At 43.7% G+C, this 24,432-nt stretch overlaps 1 protein-coding gene across 2 annotated transcripts in view; it reads right to left on the bottom strand.

The window, feature by feature from the left end:
* Positions 1-24,432, bottom strand: part of MTMR7 (myotubularin related protein 7) — a 372,736-nt gene that overhangs the window by 194,372 nt on the left and 153,932 nt on the right. For both annotated transcript variants that reach the window (XM_069200518.1, XM_069200527.1), the window contains exons 9-10: positions 6,549-6,674; positions 1,470-1,519 (exon numbers count right to left, since the gene is read on the bottom strand). In XM_069200518.1, the coding sequence (XP_069056619.1) occupies positions 1,470-1,519; positions 6,549-6,674 (176 nt within the window). The remainder of the gene's footprint in view (positions 1-1,469; positions 1,520-6,548; positions 6,675-24,432) is intronic.

The following is a 24,432-nucleotide window of genomic DNA, read 5'->3' as shown; positions in this document are numbered from 1 at the left end:
TCTTTTATTTCTTTGCGACCCCCTTCTCTTTCTTCCTTTTGGCTGCTGTATTCCTGTCGCTTCTCTTTTTCTTCCCGATCTTCTTTCTCTCCTGAGGCCTAGATTTCAGTGGACAACAGGCGCAGTGGCACCGGGCCCAGATACGTACGGACCTCACTCAACTCTAATTACTGCTGTATTTTTCTACCAAATTTGCAGGCAACTATTCTATTTTCTTACTCTGGGGCCCATGACACCACTACTAAGCCATTTATCCTCTCCATCTTTACTCCCAATGCCCTCTTTCCTGTCACCCTCCAATCCGTCCCTAATGATATTTTTTTTATGGTGTTTTGAGCAATACAGTCTAATGCCAAGAGTTTATTTCTGATAAAGGTTTATATGATGATTGTATACGTTGTAAGACAGAGGAAGACGGGAAATAAGAGTGCTTTAGTTATACACAGGGCCATTGGAATTATATGGCATGAAAAAATGAAATTATGAGGTAGGGTTGACCAATTTATGTGGAAAACAAAAGTCCAGTTATGAATTTACAATGCTCTAACTCAAGAAAATGTGAAACCTATTGCATTGCAAATGCTTGTTTTTATTAGTTTGCTAAAGTCACTGAATGGGACTAAAATAGCGATATACAGATTTCAGTTAACTTCATGCTCATTTTCTGCGGTACCATAATGTAGCCAATTCTAGTGCTCCCAACTGGCTATTTTTTTAAAAAATTCAGGGAATAATTCAGCAAACTCTATAAATACTAATTCTCTTATTCAATCACCATGATGCTCTTTTTCCCAATCTAGTAAGCATACGTTTCATTAATTTACCAACATGTAAAGTTTGAGGTAAATCTACAAACAGACATAAGCCCACACAGGCTACAGGTAAATCATAGATTTTACTATCTGCATGCCTGACTCCATCCTGTCGTTTCTTTTGTTGCACAGAGCAAAATTCCTTGGGGAATTTGAATGGAAAATATAACTTTGGGATACACCTATATAAATGTTCTCCTTTTGCAAACCAATCTGCACCATAACTTTCCGTGATGAGACATATGTGTATGTATACATTTTGTGGAATTTTTCCTGTACATTTCTGAAACAGAGCCAAAGTTAGATTTTTTCATTACATAATTCCTACGCTTATTAAGACTTCAAGCAAATCATGAAAGGAACAGCCTCAATTTTTGCCAGGAAAAAAATACTATGGGGACAAATGTACTTCAAATGTACTTAAAATTCTATATCCTGCAAATATATTGGAATAAATATGTTGATTCCTTGGCAGTATCATGAAGGATTTTAAGCTTCTTCAAGATTTGGAAGAGGCAACAATCCTAATGATGCATAGTTCAAGACTAAATACATACATAGTCTAAATGATAGAGAAGCAATTGCATATGCACCCCCATATACTACTAATGAGAGAAAAATCAATTATGCTGTGTGGCTTGGGACTAAAAACTTTACCTGTGATTAAACTTGTGACCAAAAGAAATCCAATCTTTTTCAATCAGCACCTATTGGAAAAAAACAAAAGAGTACTTAAATACAATGATTAACAAAATGATGATGCTATGCACAGTTAAGAACACGCCGTCTTTACCATGCAGGACGTTGCAACACAACTCTGTAAGTACCACAAAGGCCTTTTCAATTCTGTTAGAAATTGGGTTTTTGGTTGGCAGTCAGGTTGCCCTCTGTCCAAACAAGAACCCTCACTCTAGTCAGGGTAAGTCACACACAATCCAAAATCAGCCTGTGCCCACCCTCTGGTAGCTTGGCACGAGCAGTCAGGCTTAACTTAGAAGGCAATGTGTAAAGCATTTGTGCAATAAATCATACAATACCATAATATAACACCACAAAAATACACCACACAGTGTTTAGAAAAATATATAATATTTATCAGGATAATTGTAGGTCAAAACGATCAAAGATGTAATATGAATTTGTAAAGATATCACTGAAAAGTGATATAAAGTGTCTTAAGTCTTTAAAAAGCAAACAAAGTCTCTTTCAAGCACAAAGTACCTGGTTTCTGGTGGAAAATCTCTGCAAAGGGCCGCAGAAGAAGAGATACGTGGAAAAATAGTGTGTGCGTCGATTTCTCCCCAGCACACACGGACTTGCGTCGTTATTTTTCACGCAGGAAAGTCGTGCGCCGTTTTCCGGCGCGCGGTCAGTCTTTTTCTATGGGTCGCGGGGATTACCAGATGTCCCGGGTCTGTGCGTGGATTCTCCTGCTTGTTTTCCGGCTGCGCGTCGTTCCGCGGGGCTGTGCGTCGAAGATTCGCTCTCACGGCAGGCGTCGCGTCGATTTCTCCTCTGGAAGTCGGCTGCGTTATCCTTGCAAGGCCGAGTGTCGAAGTTCCGGTCGTCCCGAAGGCGTCGCGTCGATCAGCGTCCGTGTGCGGTGTTTTTCTCGCCGCGAAACAAGCTGTGCGTCAAAAATTTCGGCGCACGAAGCGTCCAAGTGAAAGAAAGAAGTCTTTTTGGTCCTGAGACTTCAGGGAACAGGAGGCAAGCTCTATCCAAGCCCTTGGAGAGCACTTTTACAGCCAGACAAGAGTTCAGCAAGGCAGCAGGCCAACAGCAAGGCAGCAGTCCTTTGTAGAAAAGCAGACAAGTGAGTCCTTTGAGCAGCCAGGCAGTTCTTCTTGGCAGGATGTAGTTTCTGGTTCAGATTTCTTCTCCAGCAAGTGTCTGATGAGGTAGGGCAGGGGCCCTGTTTTATACTAAGTTGTGCCTTTGAAGTGCGGGTGACTTCAAAGAGTGTCTAAGAAATGCACCAAGCCCCCTTTCAGTTCAATCCTGTCTGCCAGAGTCCCAGTAGGGGGTGTGGCAGTCCTTTGTGTGAGGGCAGGCCCTCCACCCTCCCAGCCCAGGAAGACCCATTCAAAATGCAGATGTATGCAAGTGAGGCTGAGTACCCTGTGTTTGGGGTGTGTCTGAGCGAATGTACAAGGGGCTGTCAACTAAACCTAGCCAGACGTGGATTGAAGGGCACAGAAAGATTTAAGTGCAAAGAAATTCTCACTTTCTAAAAGTGTCATTTCTAGAATAGTAATATTAAATCCGACTTTACCTGTCAGCAGGACTTTGTATTACCATTCTGGCCATACTAAATATGACCTTCCTGCTCCTTTCAGATCAGCAGCTGCCACTTCAACAATGTATGAGGGCAGCCCCAATGTTAGCCTATGAAGGGAGCAGGCCTCACAGTAGTGTAAAAACGAATTTAGGAGTTTTACACTACCAGGACATATAACTACATAGGTACATGTCCTGCCTTTTACCCACACAGCACCCTGCTCTAGGGGTTACCTAGGGCACACGTTAGGGGTGACTTATATGTAGAAAAAGGGGAGTTCTAGGCTTGGCAAGTATTTTTAACTGCCAAGTCGGAGTGGCAGTGAAACTGCACACACAGGCCTTGCAATGGCAGGCCTGAGACAAGGTTAAAGGGCTACTGAAGTGGGTGGCCCAACCAGTGCTGCAGGCCCACTAGTAGCATTTAATCTACAGGCCCTAGGCACATATAGTGCACTCTACTAGGGACTTATAGTAAATTAAATAGCCAATCATGGATAAACCAATCCATAATACCATTTACACAGAGAGCATATGCACTTTAGCACTGGTTAGCAGTGGTAAAGTGCCCAGAGGTCAAAAGCCAACAACAACAGGTCAGAAAAAATAGGAGGAAGGAGGCAAAAAGTTTGGGGATGTCCCTGTCAAAAAGCCAGGTCCAACAAATTCACTTTACAATGCTAGACTTTACCTATCGAGTAAGTGTTGTTCTTTTGGGGGTTAAAGAAGGGGTGTTTTGGGATTCAAGTTTTTGTGGTTCAGGAGCTGCTAGTTAAAAAGGAAAGTAAGAGGTTTTTAGCATTCAGGGCTAGTCGAGGTAAATGGCGGCAAGGATGTTTGAAGGTTTATGGGTGGGTAGTGGTAAATGGAGGGGGGTGGGGTTTTAGGTTTCAGGGCCAAGAGGTATTTTCTAAGGGGAAAATTGATGTTTAGGGTTTAGTCAAAGGTAGAGGGAAAAGGGAGTGAAACATTTTCAAAAATAGGAGGGGTTGGGGAGGCTACCCCTGAAAAAGAAAAAACATATTTAAAAAAGGGGGGTAGACCTATCCACAGCATTCAACAGGATGCTCCAAATGTTGAGGGAGATGGGAATCCAGGAAACAGTTTTTCAATGGTTCTAGGATTTTCACACCAATAGAAAACAAACCATCACTTTAGGTTCTTATAAATACCAAACCCGGTTGCCTGATAAAGGGGTGCCACAGGAGTCCTGTCTTAGCCCTATGCTTTTTAACATCTATGTAGCACCCCTTGCAAAGCTTGTTAAATCCGTTGGATTCGAAATATCATATGCTGATGCCACTCAGTTTATACCCTCCTTTGACAATGACCTGATTCAAGCCAAAGAGCATTTTGAAGTAGGACTGAGAGTCATTGCTGAATGGATGACTGAAAATTGCCTACAGCTGAAAACCAGATAAACAGCGATCATGTTGTTTGGGAAGGCCCAACAGCTATGGGCTTCTGATTGGTGGCCTTCTTTATTAGCCCCTGCTCCTAGCACTAAACCAGTTGTCAAAAACCTGGGAAATTACTTGGATAACTCTCTCACAATGAAAGAACAGGTCCGCAATACTGAAGGGACTTGTTTCCACATGTTGCTGCTGTTGAGAAGAGTTTTACCACTCTCTGCAAGAATCCTCTGGTTCAGGCCCTTGTTGTAAGTCGCCTGAATTATGGAAATGCCCTACAGGCCTCCGTAAATGAGACGCTTATCTAGATTGCAGGTTGTGCACAATACTGCTTCATGTCTCATTTGAAGTCTTTCTGTGGGGACAGCATCTTCTCCTCTTCAACGCTGGTTGCCTTTTCGAAAAGGGGTTATCTTCAAGATCAGCTGTTTGACACACAATGCTTTGATAGGGAAAGGACCGTGCTGTCTAAAATCGAAACTCACTCCTTTCTGTCCAACTAGATCTCTGAGTTCCAGTGACAAAGCGCTATTCATTGTCTCATGGATTAGAAGGTCTCTCGAAGGTCCTTCACTTGCCTAGCACCTAACTAATTGAATGCACTTCCACTCCACATACGTCTGTTCTCCGATCACATAAAATTTAGGAAACTGCTGAAGACTGCACTGTTTTAATTCCGCTTGCGCCTTGTTGTCAGACGTAGATATCATTGGCACTGGCACTCAGATACCCCTCTCGGGGTGATTTGCACGCAATATAAATTAAATTATTATTTTTAAGGAACAGTGGATCACCTCGCTTGTCGACAAAGCATCTCCGTGGCCTTCTCTGATCTTGCCACATAACTTCAGAACGTTCTTTTATTTCAATCTCTTAATTTAGTGCCTTTTCCAAGTACATTATTTTTATTTGCAACAACATCTTCAAAAAATACCCCTGCCCCACTTGTCCATTTCTTATCTAGTTTTACATTTCACTGTACACACATGTGCCTCCTAGAGTATGTTAACCATAGCTTACAAACAGGGTATCTGAACTAATCCCATGGTGCTGTCTGTAAAACTGAGAACACGTCTTACTCTAATTGCTTTCAAACAAGAGTGGTGTTTGCTAGTACCCCTTCTGGCTTCACTTTCGGACCCAGCTGAGAGGAAGTGAAGCCAGATTTGATGCTGACGAGCACTGTGCTCATTTGAAGACAACTATGGATTCTGGGAAGAAGCCAACAGACAGAAAAGATTGATTGGTCCTAGAGTAGGTGGAAATTGTCACATGATTGCCAGTAATACAAGTTATAGTCAGACATGCCATCCAATTTACAGAGTGTTCATTCTAATTGGATACTGAGGTGAATGTTTCCTTTTTGTAAGTACAGGATTGGGACACAGTGTGGGGTGATACCCCTTCCACTTCTCCTTTATTTGAATCTACAAGTTTCAAGCGGGGGTGGTCAGCAGGCCACTGGAGTCCAGAGCGCCTTGACGCATATGGCAATGGATCCCATATCAATTTTTGAATCTCGGGGATGTAATTGTATGCTTATTTCTGGTTTCTTATTACATTTTCAGAAATGCTACCGGGAGGGACACAATTCGGTTTCTTACCTGGCTGACACGCCAAAGAAAATTGTAGCGGTCTTTTGATTAAACACACAGGTTTTCCTACTTTGCGCACGAATGGCTTAAATTACTTGGCAAAAAAAAATAAAAAAATTCAAGAAGGAAATTACACTTGGGGGAAAACTGCACAATCGTTTTGTTGGCTTCCATGCCTGTCAACCCCTATGACTAGCATTTATAGTTTCATATAAAAGTGCATTTTCCTTCAACAAATTTTGCACATAATGTTTCTGCATCACAGGTCAATTACGAGATGACCTGCTTGTGTCTAAACACTGATTAACGACTTACACTGATGCATCATCTGAAACGTTTGTACAGCGAAATTGCTGTTATCCGTGTGCCCGTAAATATATCATGCAGATTCCTTCATTACCTACTCCCACTAAACATTTGCACGTTTTGTCAAATCCAAGGCGGCTTACCATGAAACCCTTTAAAGTTCTGTAGTGTGGGTCTAGCAGCAGGCTTGCTACAGAGCAAACCTGCGCGGTTCTATCCCAGCCATCCGAACAATGCACCAGGACACTGGTCCCTTCCTCTGCTACTGCCTGAGAAACAAAGAGAACTCGTTATGAAGTAAATATCACCAGAAGCAACACTTGTGGATTACTACTGCACTGATTTCTTGATCAGGTGGAACACAACAGTCGGTAGGAAACATTTGGTCCTAGTCATTAGCGTGGGGTTGGGAAGTGAGAGACAACTCTGAAGCGTGAACAAATGAGTTGATATCCTCAAAAACATAAAACAATTTAACATGGTAAAACGAATGGCGACTGATTTAGTAAAGTAGTCCTCAGTATTGCCTAATGTAGGCCTGTGTGGATTTACTAAGCTTCCCCTTCCAAGAGGGTGTCACTTGAGACTAACGTACGAGTGGCATAAGAAAAACTCAAGAGATTAGAATGTATTAAAAAAGGAAACACAAGTATACCTGTTTCTTTAGTACTGAATTTACACGTAGATAAGGGAATCACATGGTGATATTTTTAATAAGCAACGCATGACAATGGGATCCTTTGAAATTATATGATGCTCTACTTGTATTAAAATGATTCTTATCTTTTCATCCTCCATTAATCCTGTAAAATGTGGAGTGATTAGTGCTTCTTAACAGTCTTCCAGTACCTTTCACTTGCAGAGCCAGCATAAAGAGAAGTGTGGTGATGTACCACACGTTTGTAAATTCCCTCAAAATATCAACGGAGTTGGAGTTTACTACATTTGCACAGGACTTTGGTGACCACTCTGCCTCCTTCTTAATACGGTCACCAATGATCACAAAAGAAAACATTTCGAGTGCACACACACACACACACACACACAAGTTGTGCACTAACATTTCATATTTTATATTCTTGAATACGTTGGTGAATCTTCTTACGTGCGGTGTAAATCATACAGTCAAGGTTACCCTTACTTAGTGAGGCAGGATCTGCTTTAGACTGAATCTTCTTTGTAGATCATGCCTTTTCTACTTTTCATTCACAGCTTGTATGTGCCTCAAAATATAACTGATTACATTTCCTATGTACAAATAACATCCTTAATGCCATTTTGCTACTAAAAATGTATAATGTGTGATGTACTCAAAGTGACAGCTGATTAATGTGAAGTTAAAGTTAATATTAAAACAATGTGCACAAACATACACAGTGTCTAAAGAGCTTTAAAAACCTTAATATAGTCGAACCCTTGTTTTGGTTAGCCCAACTAATGATCCAAAGCTTGTCTTCTCCAGTTATAATAAATCCCACATCTTGGGTGTTGAAAAATGTGTTTACTACCTGTGGTATGCCCAGTATTGTCCCGACTCCAACTAAAGGCTATTATAATTGATTGATGGCCATTTTGACCCTGTTTCTTCCTTTCATATCAAGCCTTGTTTAGGATTCTTTAGGACATATTATTTCACTAATTATTTAAAACTTAGCACAATATGCCACATATTCCAGAGCGATCCTGTCGTTGCTACAAAGGCATGGCTGAGTAACTGTTTTAGAAGGACCCCAATTTCCAGTTAGGGGAGGTGGCAATCAAGGAGTCAAGGGTCTTCTAGATAACCACAAGCTTTACAGTGAGACTTTGGAGAACTGGGCAGCAAGATATGACAGGCCAAAATGGGAGGGCAGCTGCTCCCAGGGGATTCATTAAAGTATGGTGAATGAGATCTGAAAGTGAAGCTTTGACTCCATTAGGCAGTGCCACAACAAGACTGAACCCCTTTGATAGCCCATGTTCCTGCCCCAAGCCAAGAAGGTCAAATCCCATCTGATGCCACTAGCACTATGTGCCCTGTCCAGTGCTTAATTTGTAAATAAAGAGGTGCCAGTGCCCAAAGCCCTCCTCTTAAACACGCGGCTGCTGCAATTAAATGTGTGAATACGGAATACTGAGGCAGCCTAATCCTGAAGCCATCTCGGGCCTCTTCAATCCATATAAAGCCACTCCCTGCCCCTTCAGCTCACTCTTGCAGCTTTCTACTTTCTCCCTTTGTGAAATTTTTTAGTTTTTCCCTTCCTCCGTCTTTCCCATATGTCTCTTTCGATCGCAGCAAATGCTTGAGGCAGAAGAATAAGCCCCAGCCCTCAAAAATAAATACCGGTGCTCAGCACCGGAAACAACAAGCACAAATTAAGCACTGTCCCTGTCCCCTGTGTTCTAAAACCTCTAGACCCAACAGCTGCTAGGAACGAAAAAACGACATCTCGACTCACCATGACCTATTCATACTCTTCAACCCATATACATAATTGTTAGAAATGGGGTCTTTGGTTGGCAGTCAGGTTACCCCCTGTCCAAGCAAGGACCCTCACTTTAGTCAGGGTAAGTCACACACAATCCAAATTATCCTGTGCCCACCCTCTGGTAGCTTGGCACTGAGCAGTCAGGCTTAACTTAGAAGGCAATGTGTAAAGTATTTGTGCAATAAATCATACAATAACACAATATAGCACCACACGAATACACCACACAGTGTTTGGAAAAATATATAATATATATCTGGATATTTGCAGGTCAAAATGATAAAAGATGCAATAAGAAATTGTAGAGATATCACTGAAAAGTGATATGAAGTGTCTTAAGTCTTTAAAAAGCAAACAAAGTCTCTTTCAAGCACAAAGTACCTGGTTTGGAGTGAAAAATCTCAGCAGAGGGCCGCAGAGGAGGAGATGCATGTAAAATGGTGTGTGCGTCGGTTTCGCCCCTTCACACACGGACTTGCGTCGTTATTTTTCACGTGGGGAAGACGTTGCGTCGATTTCCGGCACGCGGACAGTCTCCTCTGTGGGTCGCGGGGTTTTCAGACGCCCCGGGGTCTGTGTGTGGAATCCTGGGCTTGTTGTCCGGCTGTGCGTCATTCCGATGGGCTGTGCGTGGAATTTTCTTCCTCACGGCAGGCGCTGCGTCGATTTCCTCTCTGGAAGTCGGGCGGCGTTGTCCAAGCGGGCCGTGCGCCGAAGATCCGGTCGCACCGCAGGCGACGCGTCGATCTTTTCCTTGCGAAGTCGAGCGGCGGCGGCCCGGGTCGGCGTGCGGTGAATTTTTCACTGCGGAGCAAGCTGTGAGTCGAATTTTTCGCCGCACAATGAGACCAGTTAAAAGAAAGAAGTATTTTTGGTCCTGAGACTTCAGGGAACAGGAGGCAAGCTCTATCCAAGCTCTATCCAAGCCCTTGGAGAGCACTTCTGCAGCAAGGCAAGAGTTCAGCAAGACAGCAGGGCAACAGCAAGGCAGCAGTCCTTTGTAGAAAGCAGTCAGGTGAGTCCTTTGGGCAGCCAGGCAGTTCTTCTTGGCAGGATGCAGGTTCTGGTTACAAGTTTTCTTCACCAGGAAGTGTCTGAGGTGGTAGGGCAGAGGCCCTGTTTTATACCCAAATGTGCCTTTGAAGTGGGGGAGACTTCAAAGAGTGGCTTAGAAGTGCACCAGGTCCCCTTTCAGTTCAATCTTGTCTGCCAAGGTCCCAGGAGGGGGTGTGGCAGTCCTCTGTGTGTGAGCAGGCCCTCCACCCTCCCAGCCCAGGAAGACCCATTCAAAATGCAGATGTATGCAAGTGAGGCTGAGTACCCTGTGTTTGGGGTGTGTCTGAGTGAATGCACAAGGAGCTGTCAACTAAACCCAGCCAGACGTGGATTGTAAGGCACAGAAAGATTTAAGTGCAGAGAAATGCTCACTTTCTAAAAGTGGCATTTCTAAAATAGTAATATTAAATCCAACTTCACCAGTCAGCAGGATTTTGTATTACCATTCTGGCCATACTAAATATGACCTTCCTACTCCTTTCAGATCAGCAGCTACCACTTCAACAATGTATGAGGGCAGCCCCAATGTTAGCCTATGAAGGGAGCAGGCCTCATAGTAGTGTAAAAACGAATGTAGGAGTTTTACAGTACCAGGACATATAAACTACACAGGTACATGTTCTGCCTTTTATCCACACAGCACCCTGCTCTTGGGATTACCTAGGGCACACATTAGGGGTGACTTACTTATACGTAGAAAAAGGGGAGTTTTTGGCTTGGCAAGTACTTTTAAATGCCAAGTCGAAGTGACAGTGAAACTGCACACACAGGCCTTGCGCAATGGCAGGCCTGAGACAAGGTAAAGGGGCTACTAAAGTGGGTGGCACAACCAGTGCTGCAGGCCCACTAGTAGTATTTAATTTACAGGCCCTGGGCACATACAGTGCACCTTCCTAGGGACTTATAGGTAAATTAAATAGTCCAATTGGGTATGATCCAATGTTACCATGTTTAAAGAGAGAGAGTATACGCACTTTAGCAATGGTTAGCAGTGGTAAAGTGTGCAGAGTCTAAAAACCAGCAAAAATTAGGTGAGAAAAAGAGAAGGAGGAAGGCAAAAAGTCTGGTGATAACCCTGCAGAAGGGCCATTTCCAACAATAATGGAAACTCAAACCTTAATCACTGCTGACATCCTTCACCATACCATCTATTCATTTAATTCTAAGGAATCACCGGCCATGCTAATTTGTCTCTCCCTGCTGAACATGGTGCATTTAAAGAAACGGGACCACCCTCTATTCTAATTTAATTTTGCTCAACCTGAAGACTGAGCAGAATTAAAGATATGCTATGCATAATCAAACTCATTTATATCCCCATCAGTTCTACTACAAGTTGCTCCATAGACGGTTCACACATGGACAGCCAGACACCCTGGGCTTCACATTTCTAGCTGTTGTCATTACTGGGTTATTAGGACCTTAACTTTGTTCTGTTGGCCTGTGGTCCAATTCAAAGTAAATTGTCCAAGAGAATTAATGTACTCATCTGGAAGGTATGTTTCTAACACCCATTACACATTAAGGGGGTCATTCTGACCCTGGCGGCCAACGACCGCGGGAGCACCGCCAACAGGCTGGCGGTGCTCCCATGGGCATTCTGACCGCGGTGGTACAGCCGCGGTCAGAAACGGGAAACCGGCGGTGTCCCGCCGGTTTCCCGCTGCCCAAGGGAATCCTCCATGGCGGCGCTGCAAGCAGCACCGCCATGGGGATTCCGACCCCCTTACCGCCAGCCTGGTTCTGGTGGTTTTGACCGCCAGAACCTGGCTGGTGGTAACGGGTGTCGTGGGGCCCCTGGGGGCCCCTGCAGTGCCCATGCCAATGGCATGGGCACTGCAGGGGCCCCCTAACAGGGCCCCACCAAGATTTTCAGTGTCTGTCAAGCAGACACTGAAAATCGCGATGGGTGCAACTGCACCCGTCGCACCCCTTCCACTCCACCGGCTCCATTCGGAGCCGGCATCCTCATGGAAGGGGGTTTCCCGCTGGGTTGGCGGGCGAAACTCAGAATTTTGACCGCTCAGCGGTATTCTGCCGGCGGGACTTTGGCGGGCGGCCTCCGCCGCCCGTCAAAGTCAGAATGACCCCCTAAATCTCCTGCTCTGAATGTGGAGTGCTGGGTGTTCTTCAGTTCCACCACTTGGCTCAATTATCGTGGATGGTAACATGTAAAATACAAATCTAGATGGTGCTACTGTGAAGTTACAATAACCATGTCTAGGCTACCTGGATTGCAGACTAGGAAACTAGTGTTTCCCATCCAGGGACTTCTGTACCAAAGACATAGAATTTGTGATTCGATCTCTGCCAGTACATATAGATATCCTATGTCCCAACAATCAAATGCAGCTGCATCACATTCCTCTCTATTTTAATACTGATCTGTAAGGGAATCTTCCCAATTGCAGCGGACTAGTGGTTCCTTTTAGGCACTGATATGTATGACTGGCCTGTGCCAAATCTGTTAGGGCTGATCCACTGCTCATCTAAAAGATACTGTCATACTTGAAGCCAAACTCTCGAGCACATGCGACCACGAATTATACACTGTACCTACAAAGAACTCTAGGGATACCCCAGAGGGACACACCATCGGACGAAATCATAGTTACAACATTATGAAACAAGCATTTTCAAAGCAACGGGGCTCGCATTTGCTCGAGTTGGACCTATTTGCGTTGTAAACTCCTAACCTAACTTTTCTTACCGCACAAGTTAAAAGAAAAAAAACAGCGCGATCGTGCTGAAATTGAAAACTAAAAAACGGGGCACAATCGCGCTATGTAAACCCCAGCGCAATCGCTTTGGGGAAAATTAAGAGATAAAGTAGTCCAGAAACTAGGCTCAAAACATCGAGCCTCGTATGTTTCTAGTAGTTTACCGGTGCTGTGTAGGCGGGCTAAACACCAGAAAAGGCATGACGTATGCATGCCTTTCACAAATGAAAGCAAGCAGATTTTAAAGAGCAAGCCCAGGAACCAATGAAAGAGACTGACGTGACCTGGGCGTGGTTTGAAGCCCAAAGAGAGATTACTTTATGGACAGAGTGCTTTGCGCTCGCCCATAAAAAGTGGTGGAGACAATGAGCCAAAGGTCAGATAAACTCAGCCAAGCAGGAGGGACAATCGGGAACAGTGCCCATGAGGGAAGACTGAAAAGGAGAAACCCATATTCACTACAATCAACATTCTTTTGGACCTTGACATCTCAATACTGAGTCTGCTGAACATGAAACATGCAACAGATGGCAAGGTAGGTGCAATCTGCCCTATGTATCAACATAACCACTTACATCACTTGTCTCAACTGATACTAAGCTCCCTCCCACAGAAGGCCCAGTGTATACTTCAACCCCTGTGCCTTCCCCCTATCTTTATAGTCCCTCACTGCATCCTCAAAAGGCTGCAACAGATTACACTGTGGTAAGCAGCAAGCTGTGATTGCTCCTGTTGACAACATGACCAAGGCCCCTGGTTACTTCAGAACCGAAGTTGTAAAGAGCACAGGTGATGCTAGAGGAGGAGTGACTAGACTACTAGCCGGCTCCAATCACAGCCTTATGACCAGATCAGAGATGTACAGAGCTATGACAAACACCATGCCATTCTGGGCCGCAACATGATCCCAGACAGGAGCTCTACATCGCAGTGAAGACACTTGGCTGTTTAAAGTTATTGAAGAGCACATTTTTCTTCTTACACATATTTTAAGAGTCTTCCTTTTGTTTTCTTTTTATGCCCCCTTTTATACTCCCTTTCATTGGCCAGGATGTTGCCTTTTGTTTACTTTCACTCATTCCATCACCATAGTGTTCCCTCTAACCTGTCTTTAATAAATCCTTACTCTAGCCCAGCAGGGCATTATACATGCCTTTCTCCATGCATTAGTGAACAACTTCACTCTTTTACATGGTCAAAGTTTGTTTTACTTCATACTGTAAATGCACCTTTATGATATTGTGAATGTGCATGTGCCCTGATCTCCATTTGTGCACTTGACACGTGACGAGCAGGTATTCTTTTGCAAGGTTCAACATGCTAAAGTGTTTTTATTCCAATAGTGTCTTGCAGGTGGAATTATGAATGGTACAGAAGTATGATAGGAGGAGGTTTGGAGTACAGTAGGACATAAGTATAATTTACATAGGGTGTGGAGAAGTTATTAGTATGCCGAGCTAATGAGTAGTATTTTTTTACCATGTTTTTATTGAAAATCTCTGATAGTTGCATTACTAGGATAAGAGGAGACAAGTAACTAGGCCAAGCAGGCTTTCGTACAGCATTTGTATATGCGAAGAGGGTGCAAACAGGTCCTCCAGTCAGTTACTTGGCTCAATCCAGTTAAGTCTGTTTTCACTTCAATTTCAGAGATTGTCTTTTTATGTGTTAAATCTAAAAGAAGGAAACATTTCCTAAAGAGAACTACCTCTAACCTCTTCCTCCTAGAAACTCACCACCACATGTGGATGTCTACCTATGTAAGGGGGACACAGGAGCTTATAATGTGTTCATGAGACTGTATGGTGATGGACAAAGGAGTTGGGTCAAGGACTGTGATGTTGTATGCCTACATGGATCATAGGGCCTGATATTACATGGACGGGGGCTGTCTAAGGTGGCCTGATATCTGGATGAGTAGTAAAGTTGTGAAGGATCACATCCCAGTGTGAAGCTAGAGAGTATTGCTGCAGGCCATGCCTCTCCTCCCTTCGAAGGGCGGTACTCTTCACTTTCACCCATTTGATTATCTCAGTTTGCCATTGTGACAAAGAAGGAGGGCAGTGGTGACTGCCACTTCATTGTCCCCCCCCCCCCCCCTTTGCTAGCCACAGGTCGAGGTCCATGAAGCAGGTCATCACTTTACAGACATATACATAAACAGATGCCACAGCACACAAAGTGAAGTCAATAATACATTTACATCCACAGCACATCCATGGAAAATTGTAGGGTTGAAGTCATCTATTGCTGTACAAAATCAGATCTTCTGTATGTAACACAATGTAGATATATCCACAGCAAACAGCCAACACGTGTTTCGTCACCTGTGTGACTTTTTCAAGACATGTTGCTTGAGGCATGCCGAACAGTACCATGTCCCAGGAGATCCCTAGTACTCTGCATGTCCAGAACATGTGAGTCACATCTGCTGAACCTGTTTTACAGCTGGGGCGTTCGTTCAGGACAGAGAGGTAGATCCGATGTAAGCCCTGGGGTGTCTTTTAGGTGCTGTGTAGGATACAGAATTGGACTTATCAAAAACGGGAATGTTGAGGTTTCTTTACTGGGCTCTTTACTGGGTATTCCAAGACTTTAAGGCATTCTGCGTCATGAAACTCTTGTCCCAGTGAGTCTTCTCAGGTATCCCGCAGTTTGATTAGTGCTCTTAATGGGTCCGTCACAAAGGCCAAATACAACCATGCCACCAGCTGCCTGCCAGGTCCTACAAAGTACAGGAGGTGCAACAGTGGGTAGGCTTAGGTCCCTGGGTCCCCTAGTATCGATGTAGGGTTGCACCCCATAAGTCAAAAAGGCTCCACAGGAGAGGTCATAGAGATTGATGAGGTCCTGGAAGGACCTCAGCACCCCATTATTAAAGAGGTAACCAAGAGTATAAATCCAAGCCCTCTATGGTGATGTCAGTGAAGTCCCCTCAGGGGGACAAGACAGGAGTAGGGTCATATGGTGGTAGCTCTGGGAAACCCTCACCCGTCCCAGGCATTCTTATGGCATTCGAAAAAGGAGTGTCTGTTGTCCCCTTGGCCGATAACCAGAGAATGAATTAAGGTGGCCCAGGCGAATATCATCTTGAGGAAGTCTTACCTTGTCTGTTAGATGTCCAGCCAGCCAAAGGGCCACTGATTGAAGCTGGGCAGCAAGAGGTACTGTCTCACCAATCCCCATGCAAATCCCTCCTTCCTGAATGGGGTGGAGGGAGGGAGCAACAGCAGGTCCCATCTGGGTCCCCATAAAGCAACAGGCCTGGCATCATAGGTGGGCCTTGCGCAGCACTGAAATCCGGCAGAAACATCCCCAGGTGCTCCCCACCCTGCAGGCGGGTAAGTCCTGCCTGGGTGTTTACTGGCTGCAGGGCTGGAAGAGAAGTTTCAGGGTTCTGCAATCCATCCATCTGGTCCCAGAAGGAGAAATAAGAGGCCTTGCCGACTTCTAGGCCAGGAAGCTACTTTAGAGTGCAGCTTCTATCTTTGGAATTCAACCCCCTCCCCGTTGATGAGTAGTTGTCAACCATACCACCTTCTGCTGAGCCACTTGTCTTCATTATTTGATGATTCCAATGGTGGCAGCTTCAATATGAATGCCTGGGTGGGAACAGCAACTGTTGGACCCAGCTCAGTTGAAAAGTTGCATCACTCTTGCTGCTACTTGATGTATTGCTGTAGCAAGCGTCTCATACAACACCATTGTGTTACAGTGGTGCTGTACCATGTGTGCCCTTCACTGGAGTTATTTGTTCTGCTACAATTCAAAGATGGAGCAGAACATCACATGATCAGCCTCATTTCAACAGATTTGCCTCTACACATCATCCGGAACATACAGGAAAATATACACTATAGTACTAGGACCTTCAGGGGTTAATGGGCAATAACTGTAACAATTAATGCAATTCACCACTAATGTACTGGGTCCAAAATACTGTCTCAATCCAACTGGATGAACCTCTAATCAATTTAGTACTGGACTCCCACAGAATATTGAGTCTGAGTGACTGACACACTCAAACAGATAGAGTGAGGTTAAACACAACATGTAGATAAATATTGAAATGATCACATAGTTTTTAATGTGAGAAAGAAAAGGACTATTTTGAAGAAAGTATCATGATCAACACTAGAAACAAAGATTACCATTAAAAAGCAGAAGTACTTAGCGCCTAGGTAGGAACCAAAACACCTTTATAGCTTCTAAGCAAGAGATGCAATAGCCGACTTTAACGTTTGTCCCTACAGCCCTTTTCATTTTCTGGGAGACTGATGGTATTGCTCTAAAGTGATGTGGCATGAATCATGCCAAATCTGAAGTGAGATCTTCAAAGGGTTTTGCTGAGTTACTACAAAGCCACTTCAAATGTCAAAACTAATAGCTCTGTTGTTTTGGCATGCAATGATTTGGTTTTGGTACTACCGAGCAGTGTGCACAGGAATTTACCTCTGTGCATCTGCCATTAATTTTTTTTTGCAAAAAGCCTAATGGGCCCACCAGCAAAATAAAGAGGAGCCCACAACGTCAGGTAAGTCAATTCTTCTTCTCAGAGTCTTGCCTTAGTATCAAGGGTATACTTTACTGTGTGTCCAGTCTTAGGTGCCTGGGCATAAGCACTGAAAATGTCATCTAGAGCCACTGCACTACAAAGCAGGTACACTGACTGGTTACGAGTGCAGATCACCCTCTGTTTCCATTTAGGTGCTGGAAGGCCTAGTGGACACCTCTATCTCAAGGTCTACTCGTTGTGGTAGAGATGTTTCTAAAGATTTGCACCAAGAGACTGGGGGCACCCACTGTGGACACGAAAGCCCACTACACTAAACTTCTCACATGTCTTAGGAATCCTGACTGAGGGTTCAACCTGCCATGTTGAGAAACATAAGGGCTAGGATCACAATCCCAACAGTTTTTGAATCAATAAGACCCCATCTAGCCCTACCACAGGATTCAGAGCTAAGGTTCCTTGAGGCTTCACGGAATGTCTGGATGGATGTGTATTTGCACCCCTGTGGGCACAGGGCAGGTTAGGGATAAAGCAGACTCTCCTTTCTCAGCAGATGAATAACAGAGCACCTCCCCAAATGTAATGTTCTGTATTGCTTTTACTTGGGCAACTGGCTAGGGTGGGCTTAGGTTCAGTCTGTCCCATTCCAGCCATTCCTTCGTGTGCTGTGAAGCAGGTAACTCCTGTTAGAAAGGGCACTCCAGTGTCTAAGCAATCAGATCTTTCTTACACAGGTCTGGCAAAGTATCTCTACAAGTACTTTCCAGACTTAGGACCTCTATGGAGGGCAATTGTAATGCAGGCAGCAGTCACACTCCTGTACTGTAACCTAAACTTCCTTTCTTTATCAACAAAAATGTTGAACACTGCACTGGTTGATGAGATCAATATTTATCTTGTTCTGGTGGCCTTGCCAGGCCAGGCCAGACCAACATGGTAGTCTTTCAAATGGCATGGGGCTCCACTAATCCTAGAGGGACATGATCACCTCCTGTCCAGATCATGCAGCTCTGTTGAACTCCCAAGAGCACCCTGTGTTGACTCAGGTAGGATGTGGTATGGTACCAGATATAAGGCCACTTATAAAGGTTTGCATGTCTCCAGCAGAAGAGGGGCCTGGTAGTTTCACTCTGCCCGGGGAACTGCAGCTACATCAAAGGGGTCTAGCTTGTTATCTTGCCCATTCACTGAGATTACTGGTTTCATAAAGGGGAAAGAAGATTAGGTGATGGCTTCAGGATCAAAGATAGACATTTGTAGACTTGCACAAGGGCATCCACATTCTTGAGTAGCTTATACATCTAAAGGTTTGTGAACTCCAACATTCACCTGTCTCGGCACACATGTTAATCCCAACATACAGCTTTCACGCTTATTCCAGGCATCACAGAGGAAAAGGACACTTATATACTTGTGACTGCACTGACTTTAGGCAGCCTCATTATGGGGGTTCAGGTTAAAAGACCTGTAATGTCACTAAAGATTACACCGCCATCACTATCAGTCCACACATACCCTGAGTAAAGGGGACAGTATTCCCCTTCTCCAAGATAGATGCACTTTTAGTTACCCCTTGATATCAGTCATCTCTGATATTTCAGAACTGTAAAATGAGAGTGCCTCCAGTGAAACCGAAAGACTGTTGACTGAAACTATACAGATTTATCCAGAAACAAAAGTGCAATGGGCAGCATTTTATATTGCCATGCAAAGGATTTTTGTCTCACCACTACTTTTATCTAGATCACAACACATCCTTAGTACAACATCCATGGGACGGTATAGGAAGGTGATAGAGCACCCCCAGATGCCACATGAACATTGTGATTAGGTGTGCTGGAAAGACTTGCTTGCATGGGTGTTGAAGCAGATATGCTAATTAAGAAAAATATGAATGATATGTAATTACTAATGAGAAAATGCGTAGAGAAATTCATCATAAAGAAAATAATGTGTACGTTTGAAAATGTGCCCTCGTGGTGTGATTACCATGTGTACTAAAATGACTGAAACTGTATGAAATAATGAAAACATGAGAAAAATGTAATATGTCATAATGAGATGTGCAACCTATGTTTTACATTCATTTGTAGTGCTAAGTTAGCTGGACTAAGGACCTAGGGCCAGATGTATCAAGCGATTTTGCATTCGCAAACGGTGCGAATCGCAAAATTCGTCCGTTTGTGAATGCAAAAATGCCTTTCAGAATGTATGAAAGACATTCGCAGTGCAATTTTAAGGAATCGCTATAATAGCGATTCCTTAAAATTGCGACCCCATTTAGAGAATCGCATATTGCGATTCTCTAAATAGGAAATCGCAAATAAGGAATCTTTATTTGCGATTTCTTAAGCACATGTATCAAGCATTTCCTAAATGCAAATTGGGCATTTAGGAAATGCAATTACCATCAACAAAAGTTTGGTGGTAACCATGTGCAAATTTTAAAAATGCATTTTAAATGCATTTTTAAAATTGACATGTAGCGCACACATGCCCCTAAGGCATGTGTGTGCTTCACACGTCCGCAAAAATATTTTTGGGGTGCAGCAGAGGGGGCCTTAGGCCCCAGCACCCTGGGATTTGCATTTCCTAAATTGCGAATTCCTAACTGGAATTCGCAATTTAGGAAGTGCAAAACCATTTGCAGCAGGCCCATAGGCGCAAATGGAGTTGGATTCGCTATTTGCGATTCGGTAATAGCATTTGCAAATTTTAAGAAATCGTTATTACCGAATCACAAAAATCATACATACCATTTTGCATTTCTTAAATAGCGATTTCTTAAAATTCGCTATTTAAGAAATGCAATTTGTTTTTTTGATACATCTGGCCCCTAGTTTCCCTGAGCCTTGCACACTCGAAAAGCTGAAATACTAAACGCTTTGCAAAGGACTGGAAGCCCGCAATGACCCTGACCCAATCAATGTTCAAGTTACTTAGCTAGAATTTTCTGCAATGTACCGGCGGACAGGAGATGATGAAGACAATTTGATACAATTATGTGTAGAGCAGGCTAAATGTACTTTACCAGGACTTGAACAATAGAGGCACTGACTGAAGAGGAATATGCAACAATTTTGATACCTTATGAGCCGGATGATGAGGGCATCGCATGAAGAACTAATCTACATCTTGTGAACGTAATAATATTGAAATTAGTAGATTTGGTAAAAAATAACTATAGGTTAAAGTCATATCTGCCGACTGACTGACCAATTAGCAATCGGGGGATGGACTGGGAGACCCTAATAAAAAGTCATAACAAGGGGTAAAAATTCAGAGTTGCGGGAGGAGAACTGATGACGTCAGGAGACGCTGTCCGAGGTGCTGATAATTGGGCTCTTAATCTGTGAGCCTGATCCATAGCTGATTAACTGATGACCTGAAGATGAAGACTGACTTGTTGCTGATCCATCCTGGATAGGTAGCTATGAAATGTGACTGACGATTTTATACCTTTTCTTCTAGGTACCAACTGCGCTGATTATAGAAATTCTAACTTAGGTAGATTTTTCCAAATTGATGTTTTCTCCAAATTGTTTTTCGCATGAAGACCCCCATGCTGATGCTAATCTTGGTTAGGCAGGCCGTTAAAGGTGATGTTGACAGTGACAATGATTGACTAACTTAATTGCTGAACTTCACTATTAATGCTGATATTCTTAACTTATGGAAATTGCATTGTCGCATATGTTTTCTCCAAGAGATGATGTTTTCTATTAATAAGTTAATAAATTAAGTTGATTGAATAAAGATTGAACTAACAGATGACTTAGAGTTGTAATCAATAGGGAAATAACAATTGTTAACTCCTTTGTGAGTTGTGGTTATTTATGAGTAGATGGTTTAAGGTGTTCTTCTATAAAATGTTATCTTGATTATTGTTTTGATTATTGGTTCAATGGTCACTGCATGACTAGAATACTCCATGCGATCCAAAAGGTTCATCGACCCATACGCGTCCCCTTGTAAGTTTACTTACTAAGGACCAGGCGCGCTAGCACAGGTATTGTTGTCAATTGATTTATTAGTATTGATACATTTTTAGGATTGCATGAACAGTGACAAGTGACATCCATTTTGAAAAAGATGGCTGCTAGGCCCAACAGAGACACGGTTAATAAGGCTCGAGAAAACACACTTCTACATACCATAGAAAGCTCATTGTAAAAGCAGCAGTACTATATTAGTGTGCACGTGTCATTCAGTGTAAAACTACATTCTGCACATTATTATTTTTTTAAACAAAAAGTATTGACATTTTTGAACAAAAAGAAATTAATATATAGTGTATTTATGGCTGTACAGCATGTTCTAAGCTTACAAAATTGTATGCAGTATGAAAAGAAAGCAAACGTAAATCGATATCTCCCCCGAACCCCAAAGCGTCATCAGCTGCACATAACACTGAAAGATAATAGTGGAAGGAAAGGGGGAAGAAGAAAAAGAAGGAGAAGGTGGGGTCGACATATATCACAATAAGAATAAGAGAGTAAAGACCCGGTACACTGTACAATAACATCTGTGCTGAAGGTCAGGTGACATTAGCAATATAGTACAAGAAACTTTGTGCCATTAGTATCTATTAGTCATCATCCGTTTGGGACGTGAAAGGTTCCAATAGGTCATTCCACAGGCTGCTTCCAGACACCACGATATTCTTCTCTGGGTACTCTGCACTTTGTTAATGATGTAAAAAGTATAAATGCACAAAATCATCAACACCAGCACCTGTCTCAACGTCACCATAGTGGAACTAACTCTATGCCAGTTTCAGGTGCACAGGAGGCACTCAGCAGGGCTGCAATCTGCTCTGGAGCAGCCCTTCCCAGGGATGCCAAGACACACACACTGATTTTTGACTTGCCCCCCGTTCCCTCTGCACTCACGCTACAGCAGCAGCTGTCTGCTCGAAGGCAAGGAATTGAGGCGGAGAGGGAGACAGAGGCACACGGTACAGGGTGGTCCCTGTGAGTCCTGGGTCATTGTGTTAGAATTATGGGGTGAGGGCAGCAGAGGCACGAGAACGCCCGACTGCTTCAGCAACCGCCTGGCACAATGAGAATCATGTGACCACGTAGCAGCTCATGTTCTTGGAGGCTCTGGGAATTTCGTATAAGCATGGCCTGGTAAGTGTTTCTATCAACAGATGATTCCAGAAGTGGGAGCGTTTACAGGAATGCTGCAGGGTGAAATCATGATCTAGGGATGCTCATGATGGAAGGAGTTGGTGTTGCTGCATAATGTCAAGTAAAGCATCCCTCAGCAGGAGTACCCCACATGTGCAGTCTCCTGGGAGTCTGGCTTTCTCTGCACATTCTCCAAAATATGCCAGCATGTCATCCACAGAGTCCATGTTCTTGCATAATACTAAGTAGTGTTCTTTCACCTACCGACCAAGCAATATGAGGTGAAGTGTGCATGTTTGTGGCAGAAACCCTAGATGCCACAGAGCTACGGTACAGATGTGTTTTCTAGCACCTGTGCCTTTTATAGGAAGTGAAGTGGTGAGTTGATCCACGAGGGTGCTGCCTTTAATCTGTATTTTAAAGGGACACTGCCAGACACATTTTGACATTGTCGCACCAATGTTCCCTTGGCTCCAATGTCGTAAGCACACACTGCCAACTGTGTTTTTAATACGAACACACAGCATCATGCCAGTATTCACACTGCCTCAGTGTGTAACTCAATTACCAGGGCACCTTTTATATTACAACAGTATGTAAAAATACACACCAGAGCCACATGAATCGGTTAGGAAAAGACTTCGCTGCATTGTTAGTATCCACAGTGCTGTGTCACTTTCTGCAGTGTCACAATATGCATATTTTGTATCAATATGAATATATTCATATTAAGCGGGTATTCAAGTCAGAAATTGTCATTATAGTTTCAGCGTTGTTCAGTTAGTTAAAATATAGAGTGTCATGCCACTTTCCCAAGTAAGAAAAGGACACACACTAATGATCGTATCTTATTAATGGTACATATGTGCACTGCCATGGGAACGATGATATGTGTCATAGCCCAATTTCGGGGGAAAACTGACAAAACAGCATGGTCATGCAAAAATGTATTATTAACGGTCCTTACAACCAAGTAGTTTGGGCTCTTTAATCCCTGATCAGATCACATGTAATTTTGTCCTAATAACTGGATTCCACCCTGTGTGCACCCTTGATGTGTTTTCTGAATCAGGTTTAAAGTAACTAATTCGACGGTTGGTCCTAGCACTGCCTTCACACCATCAACTACCGAAAAGTGAAGACAACAACCATCTTTCTAGAGACTACAAATTCAAACAACCACCATCTCGCCATCTGGTATCATTGTTTCTTTACTTTACCCCTTACGTTTGGTTACTTCCTCACTGTGAGGGCTTCCTTCCTGTACCAGACTTTTTATGGGTCTAACACTCACACAGTCTTTATCCTGTACCTACACAAGACTTAATCCTGTCATACCATGCCCTTGGGAGGTACTTTATGAAATTCCTATGAGAGATTTTACGCTAGCCAGTCCCTATGCAATACCTGATGCCATTTTATCGGTTGTGTGATGGATTCACGCATGCCTGAACTGCGCATGCCTTAAGAACATGCTCACAACGACCGCGTCTTTACCATGCAGGCTTTCCCACAGATGCCTTTATATACAAATGTCGTTATAAAAGCATGTTTGGTAAAGGAACATGCATGGTAAATTGTCCCCCGCCCATCCCTGTTACACCTGATGCCATACTCTGCAACCCACTCTGCCCCAGTCCTTAAAACTGCCCCTTCCACCCCCTGCCCGAGCCCTACACCCCACACTCTGAGCCCTAAAAGTAACTCTGCCCTGCCATTAGAACTACCCCGCCTCCCTGCCCCCACCCTGAACCCTAAAACCTACTCCATCCTAAAAACTACCCCGACCCCCCCGCCTGAACACTAAAACCTACCCCGCCCAGTCCTAAAAACGACCCCAAGCCCCCACCCCACACTGATCCCTAAAACCTACCTGACCCCCCTCCCCCCGGCCTGAACCCTAAAACCTACCTCGCCCTGTCCTAAAAACTACACCCAACCGACACCCCTGCCCTGAATCCTAAAACCTAACCCGCCCTGTCCTAAAAACTATCTTGACCCACTCAACCGAAACCCTAAAACCTACCCCACCCTGTCCTAAAAACTACTCCACCCCCACCCTGAACCCTAAACCTTACCATGCCCTGTCCTGTCCTAAAATTGACCTCAACCACCCCACCCACACCCTGAACCCTAAA

The sequence above is a fragment of the Pleurodeles waltl genome, chromosome 1_2, assembly GCF_031143425.1.
Source record: "Pleurodeles waltl isolate 20211129_DDA chromosome 1_2, aPleWal1.hap1.20221129, whole genome shotgun sequence".
NCBI lineage: Eukaryota > Metazoa > Chordata > Amphibia > Caudata > Salamandridae > Pleurodeles > Pleurodeles waltl.
The sequence above is the reverse complement of the archived record's forward strand: the minus strand, read 5'-3'. Positions and strand labels throughout refer to the sequence as shown.